This window comes from Heloderma suspectum, chromosome 5, assembly GCF_057233095.1.
Source record: "Heloderma suspectum isolate Gila_16-S chromosome 5, 16-S_ref, whole genome shotgun sequence".
NCBI lineage: Eukaryota > Metazoa > Chordata > Lepidosauria > Squamata > Helodermatidae > Heloderma > Heloderma suspectum.
The window spans coordinates 78,594,398-78,620,356 of NC_139462.1; the positions used below are offsets into that span (position 1 = coordinate 78,594,398).

The window sequence follows — 25,959 nt, forward strand, 5'->3', positions numbered from 1 at the left end:
GATTTAATAGCCATTTCATTTCAGCTGGCTTTCTTTTTTCCACATAACAATATAATTTGTCCATAAAATTTGCCCAGACATCACATTTCCCTGCTTGACATGGAGAGTGTAGGATATTGGACACTAATATTTGAACACTAATATTTGCCAGCTTAGGATGTATGTCCCATGGTGATGGTTAGGGGCATTTTTATGCAAGTACTTAACACACTGGTCAAACTCGTTCTCTCTGCCCAGGGCAGTTGTAAATCTGTGAGGCAAATGTTAAGCAGGGGAACTTCAGCTTCTCTAACAAAAACTTCTCATTGCTACGCCAAATTACATTTCCCAAGATCATTTGAGGAAAGCCGTAGGCAGGGGGTAGGGGGTGGAATGCCATTGAAAGACATGGTGCTGCCTGAAGTGGAGCAACAGATGGTGCTCTCACCACCACCCCCGTCATGGTGCATTGCCCAAAGCTAGGGATGTACGAAAATCACTTACCTTTCGCGGATCATGCTGATGGTGGGGGGGGAGGCGCTCCGTCCATCCCCCCAGAATCCTGGACAGGGGGGAGGTGCTCCGTCCTTCCCCCCGGAATCCTCGCCAGGGGGGGAGGCGCTCCGTTCCTCCCCCCCCCCGGAATCCTGGCCAACCGGCTGTGCTCCAGCAATTCTGCGGAGCCGCTGGCTGGCTCTGCCAGCAGCCAGACATCCGGCCGCTGGCTAGCAGGGATGCAAATGGCGGCGGCCATAGCCGCCGCCGTTTGCGTCCCTGCAGTCAGCCATGATAGGCTATGTAAATGTTTACGTAGCCTATCACGGCTGACTTTAAAAAAAACAAAAACGCACATACGCAAATGGTGGCGGCCATGGCCGCCGCCATTTGCATTCCTTATTTTGTCATGTCTTAGTCTACGTAAACATTTACGTGAACTTAGTCTATGCCGCCATTTGCGTACGCGTTTTTTTTTTAAAGTCAGCCGTGATAGGCTACGTAAACATTTACGTAGCCTATCACTTTTTTTTTTTAAACCTAGCCGTGATAGGCTACGTAAATCTTTACATAGCCTATCACTTTTTTTTTTTTTTTTAACTGGAAATGGCAGTGGCGGCAGCCGGTCGGAAGACCGGCCGCCGCAGCTGCTGCCGCTGAACCGCTGCCGGAGCCGCAGCTGGAGCCGCCGCTGCCATCGCCAGGAAGATCCGCCCAAGGTAAGTCTCGTCCCGGGGGGGTGGGGGGACAGGCTGTTCCACCACCGATTTCGGGGGGCTGAATGCACTGGCATTCGGCCTCCCCGAGATCCGTGGCGGAACTTTCGTACATCCCTACCCAAAGCTGGTCAAGTTATTTTGGCATCTGAGGCAGAAAATCGCACAAGTGTCTCTTCCCCTCCCTCAAGCCGTAAGGATTTGCTGCTCTCTCATGATATCCAGTATCAGTTGCATGAGGAGGTTGCCTCACTCTGCCTAATGATAGGGCCAGCCAACAGTTAGTGATATTAAACAGGTGCAATGTGTCATGCAGATATGCCTTTATCAGCACATTTCAAGGCCTCTCACATTATTTGTGTCCTGAGTAAATGTTAAGGGGGTGGGAATGGAGAAGGTAATCCAATTGTGCATTCTAGCCAATGTGAGTTTGATTCATTTGTATTTATAGCCCTCCCTATCCCAGGGATTCAGGTCAGCTTATGGCAATTTCTTGACAGGCACAGCTGTCACAATCCCCAAAGGGCTTACAATTTTACAGTTGCATTACAGAATACAGCAATGCATAAAAGTGTTTCAGCCCATCATGTGTAAATGGCCCGACTGCTGAACTGAAATAATTTTATCCACTTTTGTAAACTGGATCAGGTAAATTGGATTGGGTTTGGAAAACTCTCTGTAAAAGACCCTGATGCTGGGAAAGACTGAAGGCAAAAGGAGAAGGGGACAGTAGAGGATGAGATGGCTAGATGGCATCACTGATGCAATGAATATGGACTTGTCTTGAGTTCGCTGCGGGAGAGAGCGCAGGACAGGAAGGCCTGGCGTGCTATGGTCCACGGGGTTACGAAGAGTCGGACACGACTGAACAACAACAACAAAGTGCCTTCATTCCTTGTAGGCTGTTCCTCCCCCCTGTTTCCCCATTTGGATTTCTAAGATTAACCAAGATCTCCGCCATTAAAATATAATTCCTGTACCAGTTTTGAACAAGTATGTAGAAAGAGGTTCTCTGGTTGCCCATCACTAATGGAATTCCCTTCCTCATGAGACTCAGGGTCAAACTACATGTTACATGAATTGCATAGTGTGTAGCTGAGCCTTTTCTTTTCTTTTTCTTGAGAGTAAGAGTGTGTGGCCGTGATTCAGACTGACATCAGTGCTTACGGGAGGGGAGGATTATCCCTCCCCCGTTTGCTTCCCAAATTACCACATGCACACACCCTGTGCAGGGAGTTAAAACAAGAAGAAATTTCCATTGACTTCAACAGATACTTTTTGATTTTTAAAAATCATCACTAGGATGAGGTGGAATTTGGGGAAGCAAATGACAGGGGAAGGTTTAATCATCCTCTCATGCTGTGTACTGATCTTGATCTGAATTGGGGCCACACACACTTACTCTTGAGTAAAAAAAAAAGACTCAGCTACATGCTACACAATTAACATAATGTCTAGTCTGACCCTTAGTAAAAGCCAAATTAGACTTGACGTTAAGCACATGATGGGCCTTGCATGCTTAGTTTTGTTTACTAAATTGCAGCCGCAAAGGTGGTGGTGATGGGGAAGCAATCTAGATTGTGATAATGGTGTAGGGAGAGAGAGTTTAACTCTTTGGCCCACCACAGTCGTGATCTGGAATCCTTCCCCACTAACATGGCTGCTATTTAGTAAAGAAAAGCTCACTCACATTCTTAATATCACATCTTGTTTGGCCCCTAGGCTCAAATCTAAGCATCTTCGGGTGGGCATGTAAATTCTTTTTACTTGGGCAAACACCACGGGCCAAGCTGGACATGACATGAATCTTTTGAATGAAGTTAACCTGAACATTTTTGTTTTGTTTTGTTAGGCAAATTATAGAAGTCCTGGGGAAGTCTGAGCAGAATTCAGACTATGGGGGATGGGAGAGGAAGTTTAATTCTTTCTCTACCTGCCGTGGTGCTGACAGAAATCACTTCTCTGAAACTCCTGCTTACATTTTGAAAGGAAGCCTCTTTTAGAGTCAATGGGAGCTTTCCTTGAAATGCAAATAGGAGCTTCAGGGGAGCCATTTTTCTAGGAACTGTAGGAGGAAAAGAATGAGTTAAACCTCTCTCTCTCTCTCTCTCTCTCTCTCTCTCTCTCTCTCTTCCTCCCTCTGCCCACCGTCCATGATCTTGTGACTATTCAGGCTTCCCTGTGGCTGCATGACCAAAATGTATGTGACCAAAAAATGGGCACATGAATTGCACTTGCCCAATTAATGTCATGGCTAGGTTAGCCCTTAGTAATTCAGAATACATAAGGATTGATTTTGAAAGTATTCAAAGAAAGAATGAATGGGATGGGAAGAAGTGTTACCTCGAAGGCAATGTTGTTTTCCTTGTTATACATATGTACTCAATAAAGTTGTTTTAGGAAAGGGCAGAATTGCAGGCAGTGATAGAATTCTGTTGTTTACAGTGAATCAGAAAGCAAAAAAAAAGGAAAAGAAAAAAAAGCCCCACAAGAAATTCTCTCCTGATGCAAACACAGAGGGATTGAATAAGACAAAATGCAGCTTCTTTGATGAGCAAAGCCTTAGCAACTGTTCACTTGCTTCAAGCTGGTGTCCAGTTGCTGAGGTTGCTCTAAAGTTGATTCTCTCTTGCCCCTACCCATCAAGTTATGCTGACTTCACAGCTCATTGAGATTTAGATATATATTCCATGCATATTTTTGCATAATTAATAGGACTAGAAAGCCCACTTGGAAAGGGCATCTTTTGCAAAACCATATGCTAGAATGTTCATCTGGCCTTGGGACAGCAGGCACTGGAGGGGTTGATGAACATCCTGCCGTCATTTTGGCTGTGATTATATGGTGGATGGAAGCTTGCCAACAGTGAATGTGAAAAAGGTCTAAAATGTCAGTGGCTTCCTCTGTGTGTTTGGACAGAGAACATTTGCAATTTATGAAGCATCTCAGAGAGGCTTTGCAGATAATGAGGAATATGGAATGAAGAAGGCAGCATCAAATGATACAGCGCAGGAGTGCAGAACGTCTTTCAGCCCGAGGCCTGAATTCCATTTTGGAGAAGCAATTGGGGGCTGCATTTCAGTGGGGGGTGGGGCCAAAGGGAAAGCGGTGGGGCAAAGAACCCCCAATATATTCTAGCTTGAAGCTCCTACTGCCAGTAAGCAAGATGAGGCATTTTAACCATTAAGGGTGGGAGGGGGGGCTGTACAAAACCTGGGAAACCACCCCTCAATCATTGTTCGGGAAAAGGGGGTAGGGCCAGGGATAGGAGGCATGGATTGGGATCCTGGATTGAGGGCTGGATTGGGACCCCAGGCAGGCCAAATTTGGCTGCCAATCTGAGGTTCTGCACCCCTGCTACAGCAGTATGCTACACGTGTAATGTATGATGTCAACTTTTCTCAGATCAGTTTGCCATACCTCATGTTTCCATATTCTCCTCTGTGGTTTTGCAGAACACTTGAAAGAGAAGCTGGAGGAATATATGGCTCGTTTTGTTAAGGTGAGAATTATGCGTACCAAGAAGAGAGAAGGGCTGATTCGCACCAGGCTACTTGGAGCTTCAATAGCTAAAGGAGAAGTCTTGACCTTCTTGGACTCCCATTGTGAAGTCAATGTGAACTGGCTGCCTCCTTTACTTAGTAAGTGGCACCAATTAGAATAAGATTAGACTCTTCTTGATAGCAGAACATAAAACATACTGAATGCATTTATTACATGCTATGTGGCTTCCAAATATTTTATCCAGAATGGCCCACCAACAGAATTGGGGGGGGGGGGGTTGTATGGCTCACCTGTACATGTGGACCTTTGATCTGGAAGAAGTGAAACTTTCTAGATTTGTAATAGTTGCCAGGGAGTAAATCTTTGGGACTTACAGCTGAGTAAACATGATTAGGATTGAGCCGTTGATCATTTGGGCTGAATTCAGCACTAGAAGCTGGAGTGACACTCCCTCCCCCCAGTGGAGGTTCAGCCAACTTTTGGAGGCACTAAATGTTTTAGCACACATTTGGTCCCTACTATGCCATTTCTAGAATCATTTGTTTACATCATTAAGAAGAGGTTTTTGTGAACTGCCCAGAGAGCTTCGGCTATTGAGTGGTATAGAAATGAAATGAATAAATAATTAAATAAATAAATAAGAGCTTTAAAAAATATAAATATCCTTCAATGTCATTTAATTCAGTTACTAGCCCACTAGCTTAGCCTTCCCCAAGCTGGTGCCCTCCAGATGTTTTAGACTTCAACTCCCATCAGCCTCAGCCAGTCAGGAATGCTGGGAGTTATCATCCAAAACCTCTGGAGGGCACCAGGTTGAGGGAAGCTGCACTAGCCAAACCATAGGGCACAGTAGGAGCCACAAGCATTTTAAAATGCAGCACAATCAAATTGAGAAGACAGCAATGCACAGTTGGGTAGTTCTGATACGTTTGCCTGGAACGTAATTCAGAATTGTTACAATATTTTTATTTCATCTCAGTGGCATAGTTATAAGTGCAGTGCTAGGGAAGCCGAAAGCATTACAAAATTGTTCATATGCAGGGATTGCCCTTTTTGGTCTCCTACATTTCACTGAATTGTTTTTTGTAGTAAACATATCCCAGGCCTTGGAGCGCATTCAGAATAGCAAATGCAGAAACAGTGACTCCCTATTAACTGCTGTGCTGGATTCCAGCTACAAGCAGCAAAATGCAATTAGTCATAGGCAAAGATGCAGTGGGGCAGAAGCTGAGCCTATCCTCCTCATGAGGCTCTACCGCTTCCAGTGGGCAAGACTTTGTTTGAGTCAGGGGACTTTCAGCATGATGCCACGGCTCAAACGCTGTGCGTGTATCATAAGTTTCTAACTGGGCAATAATGTCTTCTGCTTTTCCCTACACACCTTTCCATACAAAGGCAGACAAAAAATAGAAGCAAGAACATCATATATGGCCTGGGTATTTTTAATTTTTGTGAACCGCCCAGAGAGCTTCGGCTATTGTCGGTATAGAAATAAATAAATAAATGGATGGATGGATGGGAATGTTGGAGAAATCTACAATGGATTCAAATGAGTTTTGATTTCTATGAATCTGACCTGCTCATTCTGCAGCGGACCAGCTTTTATCAAGTCCCATGGATTCCGCAGACCTGTGGATCAGTTTGTTTACTTCTGGGGGGATTTGTGCAAATCCTCACTTGCTCAAGTGTGCATTAGAGCTACTGCACATTAGAGCAAGTGAAACAGAATTCCCACACATCCCTAAATAAGTGGATGATGGGGAACAAAAGGTGCCTGACAATCTGTGAAATACAAACGGAACAGATTTAACAAAACCTGTGCATCCCTAGTTGGGGGTGTCAAACCTGTTTCAGCCTGAGGGCCAATGTCAGTTTCAGAAAAGTGCTCAGGGGCCACACTCCACTGGTGGGTGGGACTGAAGACAAAACAGGGAGGGCTCAAGGACAAAGGGGATGAAGCCAAAAATGCCACGTATTTTAGCTTAAAGTAACTAAGTAACTTTAACTTAGCTAGTAGCTAAGCCTTAGGAGAGGCATTTTAGAAGGAAGGTGGCCAGGAAACCACTAAATGTTCAGTGATGAGGCCAGAGGAGGGGCGTGGCCATCTGGGAAAGCCTACAAGGCCAGATTGTGACCAAGGCAGCCTGGATTTGGCCCATGGTGTCGAGGTTCTGCAGCCCTGGTATACCCCAGGGCTCTGCACCCCTGAACCTGTGTCCTGGCACTGGAGGGCTTCTTCACACATTACATGTTTAATTGCAAAATAATACAGAATTATGATTAAACATGTTAACATAGCATAATTTTAATCTGGCATTTTAAACTTTTTATCCTTTTACTGTTTTATCTCTTGTCTTCACTGCTCCGAAATCTATACTAGATATAGAGCGGTATATAAATATTGTAAATAAACAAACAAACATGGCATGAGTTGGAAATCAACAGATTCAACCATCTCTAGTCTCTGCTTTCATCTACTATCAGAGCAGGAGCTGAATTACCACAAAGTCTGATATTCGTATTTCAAGAACAAGAATGGGCAGCATTTCTTCAGCATGTACACACCTGAAACTAAAAGGAGCATTTTTTGCTTTGTGTTTATTTGTGCTTGCTTGCTGGTTCCTGAGGTGACAGATTGGGGACAGCTTAGAGCAGCAAAGTGACAGAGATATAGATGACTTGACTTTTGCAGGTCTCGCTGGGACGTGTCTCTCTTTGAAGAACTATAATTGCTTCTAATCACTGGCCGAGTGCATCACGCCCGTTACAGATAGAGAGGCCTGATGCAGATTTCAAAATTGAAATGATTTTAGGGCCATGGGGAACTGCCTGGGCAATCTTCAAACTTAAAAAAGAAATATAGAACAAGAAGAAGCCTGAGGGATTCACTTTGTGGTAATGTGATAGATGACTTGACTGGACCTGCCGTTTTGTATTTTTCTGCTTTCATCTTTCAGACCAGATTGCGCTAAACCATAAAACCATTGTGTGTCCCATGATCGATGTCATTGACCACAATCACTTTGGATATGAGGCGCAAGCGGGGGATGCCATGCGTGGAGCCTTCGACTGGGAGATGTACTACAAACGAATACCAATTCCTCCTGAGCTCCAGAGGACTGATCCCAGTGACCCTTTTGAGTAAGTAGCAGCAGCAGCAGTAGCACTGAGCACTGGAACGAGACATCGCAGGCAGCAGTCGTGAAAGCTGTGGCTGCCGCAATAGGCCAAGGGTCTTCTGGGCAAATTAACCTCAAATTAAAGACGGCAAACAAAAGCAGCCGCAAACAGGAGAGTTGTGGGAAAGGTCAAGATGGTGAATTTCAAAAGCTGGGGGATGGATCTATACAGAGCACCACTGCCCCTGATTCTGTAGTTTCGGCAGGGAGGAAACCAGCCAGAAAAAGATTCTTGATCTTTGCGGTTAGCGGCCACCATCCAAATAATAATGGTAGAGAATGGGGAATAAATGTAACTCTGGTTCTCTTTACTATTCCACAGAGTAGCTTTTGAAGAGACATTAGTTTATTATTTCTTGTCTAGAGATTGATGCAACAGATGAATCAAAAGGGAGCCTGCTTTCAGCTAGCAAAAACCCTGTGTATGATTGATGTGGTTGCTACTGTATACATCTTGCTGTAATTTAAACACAGGGGTATAAGGCAGAACAGAATCTGGCTGACTTGTGAATAATCTCAGCTAAGCCAGTGTCTTATCCCTGGTATTGTAGGGATCAGATAATTCACAGTAACTATCTCCCCAGTCTCCACAAAGTCAGGTCCATTTTATTTTATGGCTCCTTTGTCTGTCATGTAAAAAGGAATTCATCCTCCTCAGCTGACAAATGAAGGGAGAGGAAGTGGAATTAGGGTTAGTTCTCAAAACCACGGCCCAGTTAAGTTGAAGTGCTAGCAATCAAAAGCTGGTTTGGTTCTTTTTACATCGGCGGGACTAAATCAGGCAAAGTTTATGATGTTCCAATTAAATAGGGGGCCATATACATAACACCAAGGTAGCTGCGCACCATTATATGATATGGATAGACAAGATGGCTGCCCATACCTTCCTAGTTTCTTTTCCTTGGTTATCACTATGATCAGGCAAGAGGCAGTATGTGATTACTGTGGCTTTCTGATGGTGAATCAAAACTCCACTAACAACTGCAGTGACGTGCTTTGGCTGCAGGCAGTCAGAACAACAGACAACTCTATAACATAAATCTGGGCACAAGACAATCTGACAAGCAGAAAGCTTGGAGTATTGCTGCAGTCATAGAGCAAGGGTGTTGATCCTCAGGCCTGTGGGCCAAATCCAGCCCTCTGGGATTCCCCAGATGGCCATGCCCCTTTCTCCTGGCCTTGCCCCTTTCCCCTGACAACTGATTTTTTAATGGTTTCTTGGCTTTTGTATGGTTTATTTCCCATTCTAAAAGTTTGAACTGCCTCTCCTAAGGCTTAGTTACTGGCAGTAGGAGTTTAAGCTAAATAGCTGGCCTATTTCAACCCTGCCCCCTTTTACCTTTGGCCCCACTCACCCCTGAAATGTGCCCCCAAGAGCTTTGAAACTGAATTTGACCCTCGGTCTGAAAGAGGCTCAACACTCTTGGTCTAGAGACAGCTGCGAGGGTAAGTAATGTTGTGTCCTTGTCTCTACATAGTCAGAAAGGGACCTTATTCCAAAGGTTTCTATTCCAGTGGGGCTGAGAAGCATCTTGTTGCCCCTGGACATGGAATGATAACAAAGACATCCGACCCATCCTCCAAGCTGCATGTATTTCTGGGGATGAGTCCTCAGTCAGAGGACAGGCCTAACTAGTACTCCTCAGGTGCCAAGGAGGGAGGGAGAGAGGGAGGATGGTGCCCTGTATGGACATTTGAACCTAGGGCTGCATGGCTGAAATTTTGTTTTGAGCCTTTTGTGTGTGTTACTTTGTTCTCTGTTGCACCCACATGCACCACCCAAGAAATATCAAGACAATTTCACTACCAGCCTTAAAGCCCAAATACTGTGTTTGCCCTGGGCACAATTGATTTGCCCATTTGCTTGAGATTATCCAGGTTTGCTCTTTCCTTAGCTGGAACAGTCTAGACTGGAGATTTCTTTGTTTCAGATTTACATTCTTTTCCTAAAGTTTGGTAGTACGTAACTACTAGAGGGGATAAAAGTGAAACTTAACGGGGAGATAAACAATTGCTCATTCTCTTTAAAAACCCAAGAACAATTAATGTCTCCCCAGGCACATCTAGCTTTTAACTGCATTCTGGTACTCAATAAAACCTACCTCCCACAATAAAAGAGGAAGCACATAATTGTGTGGCATCTAAACAGTGTCAACATGCCATATATAAAGTGTTGCATATTTATGTGGTTTCTTAACGGTCATAGAACTGAATAGAGCCTCAAGGACCACCTCGCTTAACCTCCAGTGCAATAAAACCAGATTAACAATACTCTAAGCAAGGAGCGCACAACCTTTTTGCATGTGGTGCCACCTTGGGGTCAGAGGCCAGATGTGTGTGTGTGTGCACGTGTGCGCACACACACATGTGCACATGCACACACATCCCAGTGATCCTGATGCAGATTACTCTTTCTTTGCTTCTGCTACCAGTGAAGAAAGAATGATCTGTAAGGATCTCTAGGGAAGGAAATTCGGCAGTGGCAGCAGATGGGGTGGGGCCCAAGTCAACCTTGGGGCCAGAATTAAGGCCCTCGGGGTTGTGGGTTGTGTACCCCTGCTCTAAATGTTACCATACCCAAAATTATCAAGAGGTAGTTTGGTGTTAAAGTGCTTTCCAAGATGTTTCACTGGTGTATCTAATCAAGGAACCAACATGTAGCTTCTGCATGAAGGCAAAATAAAAAAAAACAAAACACTAATACAATTTCCCCCACCCCTTTTTGTTCTTTTCTTAAAACTTAGACCCTTTTGCAAGAAAGGGAATGGTCATCCTTCAAAAGGTCAATGTCAACTGGTTAATTGGTTATGATTAAATATACCATGTATGTGCTTTGATTTCCCAGAACATCCTTTCTCTTTGTAACACTGTGCAAAATATTATTGTTCTGTGTCATGTTTTTAAACACTTGAATAGCAGCGGTCCCTTGTTTCTTTCACATCAGCTAACTTTACCTAATAAGGGGAGGATTAGCTGCCACTGAAGCATAGATAGAAATGGGAATGGGGAGGCCTGGTATTCTCAGAAGATATTCACAACAGGATGAGGAGAATAATGGTGTGGGGGGGAGTCAGATCTTGATCTTTCTTTTTAATAGTGCAGGCAAGATGATGGTAAGCAAAGTTCCCAAAGATTTCTGAGACAGTTCTATGTAGGGATGGGGGGAAATTCTTCAGTTTGCATTTTAATTAATACAAACTTTCCTAATTTCACACTTTTGAACTAGTGCATGTACTGAAACTCAGTCATACTTCAAATTTCACACTTTTCCAAATTTTGCAATGGAGTTCTCCACTAAAAATACACGTATTATTAATATACAAAAATGTGTATATTAGTGGAAAATAATGCTTATATTGCATAATATTAGACCGGCTTGCAAAAGTACACATTTTAGGAGAAATGTGCACAACACATTGATTTATTTACAAAATTTCTTGGCTGCCTTTCAGGGCAGATGCCCTCCCAAGGTGGCTCACAGCAATAAAATACATAAAAACATGTGTGAATTTTCATGCAAACTTTACCAAAACAATCTCAACATTGATTGGGGAATTTAGGATTGGAAAAATTCTCAGTTTGGGATAAGCCGAACTTAAAATTGGAAAAAGGAGAAATTAAGAGAAACTGAAAATGACAGATTTGTCCATCCCTTGCTCTGAAAGCTGAATTTCAAACACATGAAGGATAACTCCCACCCATTAATTTGACAAGAAGTGTAAACTTTGTTGTTGTTGTTGTCATTCAGTCGTTAAGTCGTGTCCGACTCTTCGTGACCCCATGGACCATAGCACACCAGGCCTTCCTGTCCTGCGCTCTCTCCCGGAGTGTGCTCAAGTTCATATTCATTGCATCGGTGATACTATCTAGCCATCTCATCCTCTGCCGTCCCCTTCTCCTTTTGCCTTCAATCTTTCCCAGCATCAGGGTCTTTTCCAGAGAGTTTTCTCTTCGCATTAGGTGGCCAAAATATTTGAGCTTCAGCTTCAGTGTCTGTCCTTCCAATGAGCACTCAGGGTTGATTTCCTTTAGGATGGACTGATCTGACCTCCTTGCAGTCCAGGGGACTCGTAAGAGTCTTCTCCAGCACCACAGTTCGAAGGCATCGATTCTTCGGCTCTCAGCCTTCCTTATAGTCCAGCTCTCACAGCCATACGTTGCTACTGGGAAAACCATAGCTTTGATTATATTTGATTTGTCGGCAAGGTGATGTCTCTGCTTCTTACTATGCTGTCTAGGTTTGCCATAGCTTTCCTCCCAAGGAGCAAGCGTCTTTTAATTTCATGGCTACAGTCCCTGTCTGCGGTGATCTTGGAGCCCAAGAAGATAAAATCTGTCACTGCTTCCATTTCTTCCCCTTCCATATGCCAGGAAGTGATGGGGCCAGATTCCATGATCTTAGTCTTTTTAATGTTGAGTTTAAAGCTTTTGCACTCTCCACTTTCACCCTCAACAAGAGGCTCTTTAGATCCTCTTCGCTTTCTACCATTAGGGTGGTATCGTCTGCATATCTGAGGTTAAGTGTAAACTACACTCTGTTAATTATGTGGCTTGCAGCCATATCAGGAGAGTTTACATTTTTTTAATGCTAAGAGGGCAATATTTTCATTGGGACTGCAGCATGGTGGGGAGGTTTAACCCTTCCCTCCCTAGCCATGACCCTGATGAAAATCTCTCTCACACACACATATGTTGCAGTTAGCTTTATGGAAAAAATGCTTCCATTGCCAGCCCCACTAAGTTTAACTACAGTGTGCAGGGGAGATGATTTTTGTCAGGATCACAGCTAGAAAGGGAAGGGTTAAGCCTCCCATCCCTGTGCATATTTGTCTCAATGATACCCCCCCCCCATGCCATGGATTAAATGTTATAATCCCCTGGTATGGCTGCAGGGCATGCAATTAACTAGCATGTAGTTTGACCTTGGTCCCCAGGTCTCAGTTCTCCTACTTTCCATGTGCTTTCAAATAATTGAATCCTAGGTGCTACCTTGCTTGATGGATCCTATAACATGAGCTGTGATTTTGAAACGGAGCTCTGAGTAAAGAACCTGTTAATACAAACAACTATTCTACCCTGTCCTTATTAGTGACATAAAACAGAGGAATTAATTAGCAAGAATAGAGCTAAAGTCACTCTTTGGTAGGGATGCTGGAGAAATTTAAGATGGACCAAAATGAGCTGGATTTCTAAGAATCTGACCGGTGGAATCCAGTGCGGAGCAACCCCCTTAGGCCGCGCGGGGTTCGCAGACTTTCGGATGATTGTTTTACTTTTCCAAAATTTACACATATACATTCGAAGGAAAATACTTAAGTTTCTGCTGAGGAAATATTGAATGGAATAGAGGACAATATGCTAAATTTTATGTAATAAGGAAAATTATGTAAATACTTATTTAAATACTTATGTAACTATTTATGTATTTTTCCGCATGATGAAAAAAAATATTTGCATCCGTCTGTGGGTGGATGACGGAACAAAAAGCACCTGATAATCTGTGAAACACAGACAGAGTGGATTTTACGCAGTCCGTACATCCATACTCTTTGGTACGTTTCCTTTGATTTTATGATAAAGACTGCATTTGGTTCTTTTTTATTAAATCTCCTTCAGTTTCCTATATTTTGTAGGAATATTTCCTACAAATATTTCCTATATACGTTTCCTATATTTTGGATTCAGGTATTTCAAAAGATTGCCCACACCTTTTGATAATAGGCTCCAAGAATCTACTGGCGTTAGTTTACGTAGGGTATACAAATTAAATAAGTGAAAAATAAAGCAGAGACTGCCTAACAGCTCACACTTTTTTAAACTGAAACTTAAAAAAAAACAAATTAAACTTAACTAGGCTCCAAGCAACAACACCTACACTGTCAAAACACACACACACACACACACACCCTAATTAAGCAACCAAATACAGATACCTTGTATTTTAAAGAGTAAATAAAGAGAAAAGGCATATAGTGAATATTTATTCCTTCATAAAGAACTTCTTAAGCAATTGCATACAGTGGCAAAGTCATACAGCAGGTAATTGGTAGTCTCCAAAGCAACTCACTAAACAGAAGTGGGTTGATAAAATATGGCAGAATGTGATTACGTCTAAACTTACTTAATAAAGGAATACTGTGGCTGAAAACCTAGTGAATACCTGATCTTGGGGTAGGTAGGAAGAAGGGAATTGTGTTTGTTATGTTTTGTTTCATAATAGAAGTACCAACAATGCATGCCTCAATACCGGAAGATGGTCACATCACGAGAGACAACAGTCAGAGCCTGATCACTTGAAAAACACACGCAACAAAGACTAGATTTCTGTCTGCCCAGCTATTACTGTAGAGAATGCAAGCAGAGAAAACTGCATGAGTGTCTTGCCTCTACATGGGCAATCAGAGCTATTTTGCCAGATAAACTTTTTCTGTGACAGCACTAGACAGCTTGCTGAACAACCACAGGCAGCTGACCAGGAATTAAATTACCTCTTTTTGCCATTATCCTGTTTGTCAGCCGATGAGCAGTGGGAGTGGCAGTTTCCTACTGGATACTCTGTTGCTGGACAGCAACACCTGATTGCAGAGAAGGGGGACACTTTCAGCCCCTTGAAATACAAATTGTGACTTTGTGTTGTGTTTCTTCCCACATTGTCACTCAGGTAACAGATTGCCTCCCTGATTGCAGAGGAAACAAGAGCCCAGATGGAGAGAATATGATCTTGGTTTTGGTTGTGGGGGCTTTCCCCGCTCCTCTTGTTATGATCTGCTCAAGATAAATAGTTTTAGGCGAAATCTTCTGAACCACCCAGTTGTGTATTTTTTTATTACTCATTCATGTCCGTGCAGTTCCCCAAAAGAAGTTTGTTTTCCAAACTATGCTCCGTCCCACTCTAGAAGGTATGGGTTTTGCTTCCAGCCCATGATAGGTGGCAAACATGGAAAAAGGTGCAGAGAAGAAGAACAATGAAGCACCTCTGGAAGCGCTCCACAACCTTCCCCTGCAGTGTCCCACAGCAGAGCTGGCAAGTCCTTTGTGCCGCACGCACTTCTGTTTCCTTTTCTTCACTTTTTGAAGACTCGACTGGGATCTCCTTGGGGCTGCTTGCCCACAGTTGGCCAGACTAAACGAGAGTTCATCAGTCACTCCTCTAAGTCAGCCTTGGCCTTCCAAAGCCTTGCTTGGAGCTGTTTTCTCTATAATTTCTTCCAGTGGTGTAGTGCAGGCAACCATCATGACAGTCCCCATACACATGCCTCCAAGGAGAGTCTCAAAATCCAGGTGCTGTGTTGATCCATATCAACAAACCAGTTCCAGCAGTTTTATTTCCACCAAGAGTAGGTCTTTTATAATGCTGGTGGGCCTTAATGGTCCACCCAAGGCCAAGCCAACTTAAAATATTTTGCAATACAACAGGGAACAATTTATTTCCTCCCAGCTCCTGTGCAGATTGCAGCTAAGCTCAGAGGGAATGGAATTCTGAGAGGGGGGTAGAAGATATCAGCATCCCTGTTGATAAAAAAGCCCCAACACTGCATCCATGTGAGTCCTGGTTCCGCTACACCATTGATTTTGTCTTCTGAATGTTCCTTGTATAGATAGTGGGACAAATGGGTGTGCCTGCACCTCCAATGTAATGAGGTTGGACAGGCTGCAAGACACGCTTTGTCTATATTCTTCAGAGGTAGGCTGCTACCACCATATGGGAATACAAGCTTATAGCTTCTCTCTATATGTGGAAGGATAGGGAAGGATCCAACCATGTCTGGCCGCTAATGCAATTTTCATTGCACTAACAGAAACCAGTGGGTCAAGTAGGAGTGTCAGAGAAATCTGCAATGGAATCAAATTAATTCAGATTTCTATGAATCCAAATCATAGATTCTCAAGCGGACTGGCTTTTCCCAAGATACACAGATTCCGTGGACTTGCAGACCATTTTTAAAAAACTTTTTGGAATTTTACACAAATTTAGTTGTAGAACAATATGTAAAAAGAAAAAAATATATCCAGCCAAAAATGTACATTTCCCCCATAGGCTAAGCATGAAAATGTGGGTTTTAGGGGGGATTTGCACATTTGGGGAGGGATTTGTGCATTTTCGCAAGTGTGACTTTATGCACATTTGGGAAATTGGAAAAAATCTATATCCTTCAGTGAGGAGATGGAACAAAAGGCACCTGACAATCTGTGACATGCTGACGGAACAGATTTTACAAAATCTGTACATCCCTGTGGTCAAGTGCTATCGACATTATGCAAGCATTGATTTCTGCTAGCGCAATGTATAGCCAGCCACCACAGGACCTTTCCCACAGGCTTCTTTTCCAGAGCTTCCTTTATTCATCTTAAAGCCAGGTCAGCGTGACTAGGCAAAGAACTCAATCAGCTCCAGTTGTCAGACAATCATTTATTTATTTATTTATTTATTTACATATGTATTGCTATACCGCCCAATAGCCAACGCTGTCTGGGTGGTTCACAAAAATTAATTTCCTAAAGAATCTAGCTGACAATCATTCAGAAATAATCAGTTGCTTTGAAAAGTAAAATGAATGTATAATTAGCTAACTAAACCTTATCAAGATCCCTAGAATAACTCACCAAAGCAGCCTTCAGGTTGGGGGAGGGATGAAGCCCAACTGGGCTCCAATCCTGGCTAGGTCTTATCTTCACTCTTTGCCAGCCAGCTGGAGACAACGGATTTCACAATACAGGCATTTCTATGGGAGCTGAGCAGCTGCCAGAGAGGAAAATTCAAACTGACCAGTCTGTAACCTGGGAGGACCTTATGATGTGATTTCTACAATACCTGTTTAAGATGAGGCTGAGTCTAGAGAGAAGGAGAAGCCTGGAATGTATAGACTGATGTCGGCAGCACCCCGGCCATCTCTGATGGGGCCTATTCTTAATTCAGAGACTTTTCCAGGAGGGAAGGAGGGAAGGGGGAAGGTTGGATTTGTTACAGGTGGTTTTGTATGTATGCTGAAAGTAATCATTCACCAAGTCTGGGTAATTCTTTATGCAAATTCATGATCACTTTTTGAAGACTATGCAATAGTTCATAGAATGCACTTTTTATGTGCTACAGCAGGGATGGGGGAGCCCTTTCAACCCAAGGGCTGAATTCAGTTTTAGAGAAGCTCTTGAGGGGGGCTCAGCCACCTCATTCCAGTGGTGGCTGGGGCCAAATGCAAAGGGGGTCGGGCCAAAAATACACACACAGAGAACAACATATTGTAGCTGTAAACTCTCACTGCCAGTAACTAAGCCTTAGGAAAGGCATGTCAACCTTTTAGAATGGGGGGGGGACTGCAGACAATCTGGGAAAACAGTAAGCCATTGGTGGGTGGGGGAAAGGGGGTGTGGCTAGGGAAAGGGGGCATGACCATCTTGGGAAACCTGATTTGGCCCCAGGGCCTGAGGTTTCCCACACCTGTGCTACAGCATCCTTCTCTCAGACGGACAGCTGCTAGTGCTACCAATCAAAAGACATTGTACAGCTATTCCATCTTTGCCTCCTTAATGGCTTTTCTGTAGTTAAAAAAGAAGAAGATGGAAAACCCAGTGGAAAAACATGGGACAGTTACAAATGGAAGAGGAAGTTGTCTGAGAATGAGGCAGGGTGATTGCACAATAAAAACTTCTATGGGTTCCAACTGCAGGTGTGTACCAGACCTGGAGATGAGCATATAGAGCACGTGTGTCTATAGTAATAGCCGAATATCAGCTTCTTCACCATGGTGTGGCAAACTTTGTTGTGGTTCAGGCTGCAATCTTGTGCCCACTTACCTGGGAGTAATCTCCACTGAAATCAGTGGGACGTATTTCTGAGTAGACATGTATAGGATTGCACTGTCAAGCAGCCAGAGTGTCTTGATACTTAATAAGTTTGGAGAGCCTGGAAATTACATTTGCTGGGAGCTTGTTTATTTGATGTGCCAAATAATATATACATTTTGTTTATCTGAGTGTAAAAAGAAACCCCTGTTTCCTAGATAACAGGGCAATGTACATTTGGAAGCAAAGGTTTCCAAAACTCTGTAGTGGTAGCATGCCCTTTGGATAAAAAGTTGATGGGTTGGAAAAGGCACTGAAGCTTTTCTGGTTTCTCTTTCTCCTCTCCATGGTTCCATGGCTCTGCTTTCCTCCATTCGAAGTAAAAAATAAATTGCTTCTTTCCAGAGCTGTCAATTTCCTGCTACATTCCATTAGCTTGAAAGGATATTTGGGGATACTTTCATATGTCATGCAACTGGTATCGAATCAGGTCAGCACATACACTCCAATGGCCAATTTTGTCCGTGCCAAATCAGCAAACTGGCTCCTCTGTTCTGCAGCAAGTCTCACAATAAACATGGGGTCTGTTTGGCTGGTTATCGTTCATGTGATTTCACTGGCCAATATTAGCTAACTAGGTACGGATAGGCTGGAAACTATTGAAAGCCTAGTACTGCCGTCCTCAACCTGACAGCTCCTCCAGATGTGTTGGACTACAACCACCATTATCTCCATCAAAGGACTGTGCTGGCTGGGAGTGATGGGAGTTGTAGTCCAACACAGCTGGAGAGTGCCAGGTTGGGGAAGGCTGGTATAGTAGTAGTATTGAATAGCCATGGATAGCAGCTCCACAGGATTACACAATTCTGTTGTCAAGCGGTTGGTTGCAGTCAGTTACTGGATTCACACAACATGCTAACCCACACTCAGTGTTCGAGTGTGAGTTGTTGTTGAACCATGGGTCATTGTGTTGCCTCAGCACAGTGCTACAGGGTGGCTTCTTAACCATGCATTGTGGCTTATTTTTCTAGAAGAAGCCACCTTAAGAACCCATGGTTTGTTGTTGGATTGTTCAGAGTGGTTAACAAGCCACCCTGTGGAAAACAAGCTGCATTCAAGCAACATGATAACCCAATGTGCAGAAACCGCACTGCATTCAGACAACACAGTAACCCATGGTTCAACAACAACATACGGTTCAACAACAATCCATGCTCAACCACGGGGTGTGGGCTAGTGTGTTGTGTGAAGCCAGCCAATGTTGGATATCAGGATCCCATATTACAAAGTCTGCCTCAAAATGAAAATTGGCTTTCCTTACATAATGCTATATTTATTATAAAATGGGTTCCCTAAACTATCATGAATTCCTTTTCAACTGAAGAAGCCCAGGGTAATTGCTTGAGCCCAAACACATTTTCTGCTGAAATATAAGGAAAATAAAATGAACAGGAGAAGGAGAGGTTGCCTGTTGCCCAGGGCGAACTACTTGAATCTGTCAATACAATATTGATTTAAACAACTTGACTTTCAAATCTAAGGATGGGGGATGAACAAATCTAGATGGAGAAATTAGAATTTGCCATTCCCTTATGAAGAAAGGTTAAAAGATATTACTTTTTTTTTAAAGTGTAATACAGTTCTCTCAAGAACTTTGACCCCAATATTTAGCTGAATACAGGGCTAAAATAACAATGTTTTCATAATGGTTTGATTTGTAATATTTCCCCACTTAGTTGCACTGCCTTTGATTGTACGATATGTTAACTTAGGGAAGTACATAGAAGAATATAAGAAGAGCTATGCTGGATCAGACAAAAGAACTATCTAGTCCAGCATTCTGGTCCCACAGTGGCCAACCAGCTGCCTGCAGGAAGCCTAGAAGCAGGACATGACCATATTAGCACCCTCCTGCTTTTGTTCCCCAGCAAGTGATATTCAGGAATGAAGCAAGTTCTGGAGAGTCATGAGACCCTCCTGATCAATATGGGATGGGTCCATGGGAGAACTGCTGCGGGAGAAGAAAATTGCCCTAAATTAGGCTTGGATTCTAAGATCAGTTAATTTAGGGTGCAATCCTATGCATGTTTAGACAGAAAAATGTCCTACAACTCCCAGCATGCCCCTGCCAGCATGGGTGACTGGGGCATGCTGGGAGTTGTAGCACTTTTTTTCTGTCTAAACATGCATAGGGTTGCGCACTTAAGGAAATTCACAGAAGGAAAATTTCCCCTTCTCTCCCACCAACCCCAGCAGCACCCATCCCATATTCTGCAGGATGGCTGAGGGTAAAATTATTGATTGCTTTAACCACATGATAATTGCAGTGACCACAATATCCTGAAGGTGTGGAAGTGCTGGTATCATTCATCGAATGGGGAATCACCACCAATCATGGCATCTAATGCAAATACCTGGATCAGAGATGATCAAAAGCAAACAATAATACGGCAACTGGCATTATCAGTTTGAATTTATCTGTTGGTTTATTTACATTTATTAAATACCTCATGCAGTAAATTTTCCCAGGCATTTTAACATTGAAAAGATAATGGTAATAATAAAAATGACGATGATACAATAAAATCAATAATATTAAACTAATAAACATACCACCACAGCATAAAATACAATATCTGGTATAACGAATAAAACCAAATTGCAGGGGCTAAAATAATAAACAACAAAAAATAGTAAAATATTGTAAAAGACTTTAAAAGATGTCAGAAGTCTGGGAGAACAGGAAAATCTTAGCTAGGGATGTTGAAGAAATCTACTGTGGACCCAAATGCGTCCAAATTCCCAGGAATCTGACCTCCAGATTCTGCAGTGGATTGGCACCCCCTTACCTGGTGCATCTGCCATAGTTTGCTTGGTGGCACCCCAGCTGTCTAAAAGGCGCAATATCATGGGGAAATTACGGCTGTAAATTGCATAGTTTACAGCATTTGTGGCCCTAAAGCACTTCCTTCTATGTAAACTGCAGAGTAAAGGGCTGCAATTTACATAGAAGGAAGTGCTTTAGAGCAGCAAATATTGTAAACTACACAATTTACGGCTCTAATTTTCCCATGATAGGCTAATTGCAGTGGCCATTAACCTATCATGTCCTTTAGACAGCTGGAGAGCTACCCCGCAAACTACAGTGGATGTGCCAGGGCTCTGGGGAAATCTGTGGGGCTCTAAGTGGCCTGGATTTCCCTGCGGTAGACTCATCCACCAGAAATTGCGGGGTTCACCCATCCCTAGTCTTAGCCTGGCACCAAAAAGATAGCAGAGTGGGAACCAGGCGAGCTTCCTTTGGGAGAGCATGCCAACACCAGCAGGGTCACCACTGAAAAAGCCTTTTCTCTAGTTACCACTGTCTGAGCCTCAGAATGAATTTGGGAATACTTTATCTCATCTATTCTCTTATTATGAATAGAGAGAACAGACCCCAGACCCTGTCAGATAGAAGACTGAGGTACACACTACACAGTCTGCTAATAGTGCATAGTGTAGTTTTCCTTACTCCTGTGTAAGTGTGCACAGCCCCATTTTGGATTGGGACCATGGCACTCCGGGATGGAGGATTAAACCTTCCCCCCACCCATTTCCCACCTGGAATTCCACCCCCACCCCCAGGAAGGGGGGCTTAAAAAGAGAAAGCAAGAAAGTTTCCAGTGGGGCCATCTTCCTTTATGGCACAGAGGAGAGAGGACCACTTGCGCAGCAACTGCGACCTCGATTGCCTGGCCGTTTTGCAGGAGGGCAGCTTTATCTTGACCCCTCCCACTGTAGTCAATGGAAGAGAATCTCCAGGCTGGCACAGAGTCCGGTTGTTTCTGTGGGCATGTTGGGAAAATGAAGGGACTTTGGAGGTGGCACCATCATGCCTGCTGCTGACATGCCCCCAACATGCCCCACTTTCCTCCCTACTGCCAGTTAGGGGTGCCAGGCAAATCTGCAACAGAACCAAATGAGTTCAGATTTTTATGAATCCAACCCATGGATTCCGCAGCAGGCCAGCTTTTCCCCTTGTGGGAGGATTCCATGGACGTGTGGGCTGGCTTTCTGCCTTTCCCAAATGTAGCACAAATTTTGCCATAGAAAAATATGCAACATTTAAAAAACCCGGCCAAAAAAATGCATTTCCCCCATATGCTAAAGCATGAAAATGCGCATTTGGGGGGTATTTGCACTTTTCGCATATGCAAATTTGCACAAATTTGGAAACAAAAAAAATCTGATTCTGTCAATGGGCGGATGATGGAATGAAAGGTGCCTGACAACGTGCAAAACACAGATGGAATGGACTTTGCACAATCCGTGCATCCCTACTGCCAGTGGAATATCTATGGCAGTGAAGCTTTCTGCCAGCGTGCCAGGAAACTTTCAACAGTGTACGATCCTGCTGGCATGCCACTTTCTGTGCCAGTGGAACAGCATTTACCCCACTTCCTGAGGTCCCTCAGTTGGCTTCTGGCTGAAGTGAGACTGCTCCCTAAATTGTTTCTTAAACTTAATGGCTGAAAATATGTGGCCTAAAATCTGAGGCTCAACTTAAACCATTGCAGAAAAATGTCACCATAAAGTGAGAGCCTGTCATTCTTCCATGGCTGCTGGGTCTCATAAATGCACCCTTAACATGATGAAATAGAGAGCTAAATCATGGCAAAATATTTACTGTCAGCAAAAATGGTTCATCATCTGCCTATAGATATATTTTACCATTTATAAGAATGGTGTTTTTTTCCAGCTTCGTTGCTGGAATTTCAATCTTTTAATCTTTATGCATTCATTAATATAATAAAGGTGGTTTACAATAAAAAATCTTAATAGCAAAACCATTGAACAAACATGATAAAAGCCAGACATCAGATTCAACACATATATAGGGAGGCGCAATTCATCTTTAAATTAATATTTGTGATTAATACTCTTGATTAGTTCTTTTGCCTACGTTTATTGGTGATGTGATGTAAAATTGGCATTTTAAGCAATTAGCAGTGCAATCCTAATGGGGTCACAAAGAGTCGGACACGACTTAACGACTGAACAACAATAGTGCAATCCTATGCATGTCTATTCAAAAGTAAGTCCCATTGAGGAATGTATTCCCAGGTAAGTGTGTATAGGGTTGCAGCCTAAACAATTAAAAAAATGTATTTGCCAAAAAGGCATTCATCAGTTATAGTTTCTGTGGGCCAAAACGCAGATGACTTTAATTCTGCATCTAGCAGCTATGTCTTTTCTTCATTTTTAGTCTGGAGTAAGTGCAGGGGTTCTGATCTGGATCATAAGTGTCCTACCCCAAATGCTAGAGTCCTGATCTGTAGTGGGAGCCAAGCACCTAGTCTAGAGTAAAAATGAAGACAAGGCGTAGCTGCAAGACACAGAATTAAACCCACCTTTCCTCTAAGGAGCTCAGTGCAGCATATATGGTCCTCTTCCCTATTTTATCTTCGCAACAACCCTGTGAGGTAGGCTAAGCTGAGGGTTGGTGACTGGCCCAAGGCCACCCAGAGAGGTTTATGGCTGAGTAGGGATTTGAAACCTAACCCCGCAATAGCTTGAGTTCAACAATAACAGTACAGAGTTGGTGCCTAAGAGACTGAGCTACAAATCAGGAAGTCTCCAGTTTGACTCTCACCTTGTCATGCACTCACCAGGTAGCCTTAGGCAAGCCATCCTCTCTTAGCCTCAGCCCTCCCATCTGTCATATGGGGGATAATAATAGTGACTTACCTTTCAGAGTTGTTGTAAGCATTACAGCTCCATAATGCAGACAACACACTTTGAATGCTTGAAAGCACTGTGCAAATATTAAGTATTATTACAGGTGAAAGCTAATTCTTTCAAGTGGGTGTACCTCTTTACATCTCTCTATCTTATTCTGGGTTAGGGTGTTCCTTTTCCTTTACTATGACATTATTCTAATGCTACAAAACTTTTGTAAGCTGCAGTAGGCCTCTGCAGTAGGCATACATACAAGTGCGAGTACCTAAGAAAAGCTTTTGAAGATCAGCAACTTTGGGTTGTCTCATTGTCTTAGTGAGTGAGTGTGTGTGTGTGTTCATGTTCTTTCTTTTGTTTGCTTTTAATTACTCATTGGTTAAATTAGCCACCTATAGAGCACACTGCTCTCCAGGTAATGAGAGGGAAAGTTCACTGACTGCATTTGCTTTCTTTTCTCTCCCCCCTCCCCCACCACTTGCTGCCTGAACCCAGCAAAAGGATTGGCTGATTCTGCAGAAATCTTTTTGTGCATGTGTAAAGCATTTTATTTTCCCTCGAGTGTAGGCATGGGGCCATGCTTTGATTTAGAAGGCAGTGCGAGTTGGGGGGAACACTCTGGAGACACAGAGAATGCAAAAATGGAAACTTTTACACACACACACACTAAACAGCAATGCAAAATGGACAGAAAGGTGAACTAATGAAACAATCTTTGAAGGAATAATTTCCAGAAGGTAAGCCATGTTGAGTCTTTTGCAGCAAAAACAACAAAATGTTTTGTGGCACCTTTACAGGCTAACTTGTTTATTCTGGCATAAGCTTTTGTGGACACTGCCCTCTTCAGCAGATGCATGAAGCATTATCTGATGGGATGCATCTGATGAAGTGAGCCAGTGTGGTGTGGACTGCCAGTGTGGTGTCAAAGAATCATAGAATAGTAGGGTTGGAAGGGGCCTATAAGACTATCGAGTCCAACCCCCTGCTCAGTGCAGGAATCCAAGGCAAAGCATCCCTGACCGATGGCTGTCCAGCCTCGTCTTGAATGCCGCCAGTGGGGGAGAGCCCACCCCCTCCCTAGGTAATTGGTTCCATTGTCGTATTGCTGTAACAGTCAGGACGTTTTTCCTGAAGTTCAGCCGGAATCTGGCTTCCTGTAACTTGAGCCCATTATTCCGTGTCCTGCACTCTGGGATGATCGAGAAGAGATCCTGGCCTTCCTCTCTGTGACAACCACTGAAGTACTTGAAGAGCGCTATCATATCTCCCCTTAGTCTTCTCTTCTCAAGGCTAAACATGCCCAGTTCTTTCAGTATCTTTTCATAGGGCTTTGTTTCTAGTTCCCTGATAATCTTTGTTGCCCTCCTCTGAACCCTCTTCAGTTTGTCTGCATCCTTCTTAAAATGTGGTGCCCAGAACTGGACACAGTACTCCAGATGAGGCCTAACCAGTTCTGAGTAGAGGGGAACTAGTACTTCCTGGGATTTGGAAGCTATGCTTCTATTAATGCAGCCCAAAATAGCATTTGCCTTTTTTGCAGCCACATCACATTGTTGGCTCATATTCAGCTTGCGATCTACAACAATTCCAAGATCCTTCTCGCTTGTCATGTTGTTGAGCCACGTATCCCCCATCTTGTAACTGTGCATTTGGTTTCTTTTTCCTAGGCGCAGAACTTGGCATTTATCCCTATTAAATTTCATTCTGTTTTCTGCCCAGCACTCCAGCCTATCAAGATCACTCTGAATCTCGTTTCTGTCTTCCAAGGTATTAGCTATCCCACCCAATTTTGTGTCATTTGCAAATCTGATCAGCATTCCCTGCACCTCCTCCTCCAAGTCATTAATAAAAATGTTGAAGAGCACTGGGCCAAGGTACCCCACTCGTTACCTCTCCCCAGCCTGAGAAGATCCCACTGATAAGCAGTCTTTGAGTCCGATTCTATAGCCAACTGTGGATCCACCTGATCGTTGTTTCATCTAGCCCACTTTGAGCTAGTTTGCTAATCAGGATATCATGGGGCGCTTTGTCAAAAGCTTTGCTGAAGTTGTGGTATATTATGTCAACAGCATTCCCACAGTCCACAAGGGAGGTTACCTGATCAAAAAAATGAGATCAGATTAGTCTGGCAGGATTTCTTCTCGTGAAGTGCTTAGAGTGTTGGACTGGGACCAGGGAGGCCTGGGTTCAAGTCCCCACTCAGCCATGAAGCTCACCGGGTGATTTTGGGCCATTGAGTCTCAGATTAACGTATCCTACAGGGTTGTTGTGAGGATAAAATGCAGAGGAGGAGGAGGAGGATTGCATGCACTGGCTTGGGCACCTTGGTGGAAAAAGCAGGATATAAACGTTACCATTAACCATTGTACCCAGCATTAAAACAAGCTGGGTACAGTCCATGACAGCTTATGTCAAAATTAGAGCTGTGCACAAATGGCCTCTCAAAATTCTCTAGCCTATTTGTGGGCAGAGAAATTGCAGGGACAATTTCACCGAATTTCTCCTAGGAGGACAAATTATCTGACTTTTTCTCACAGATAGGACTCACTACTGGCAAGGATTGTAGCACAGGTTCTTTCTTTTTCCCTAAG

At 43.4% G+C, this 25,959-nt stretch overlaps 1 protein-coding gene across 1 annotated transcript in view; it reads left to right on the forward strand.

The window, feature by feature from the left end:
- The window catches only part of LOC146344041 (polypeptide N-acetylgalactosaminyltransferase-like 6), a 212,664-nt gene that overhangs the window by 51,829 nt on the left and 134,876 nt on the right, over positions 1 to 25,959 (forward strand). Inside the window, exons 2-3 of the mRNA XM_084860291.1 lie at positions 4,646 to 4,831; positions 7,652 to 7,835. Of these exons, the coding sequence (XP_084716417.1) occupies positions 4,646 to 4,831; positions 7,652 to 7,835 (370 nt within the window). The remainder of the gene's footprint in view (positions 1 to 4,645; positions 4,832 to 7,651; positions 7,836 to 25,959) is intronic.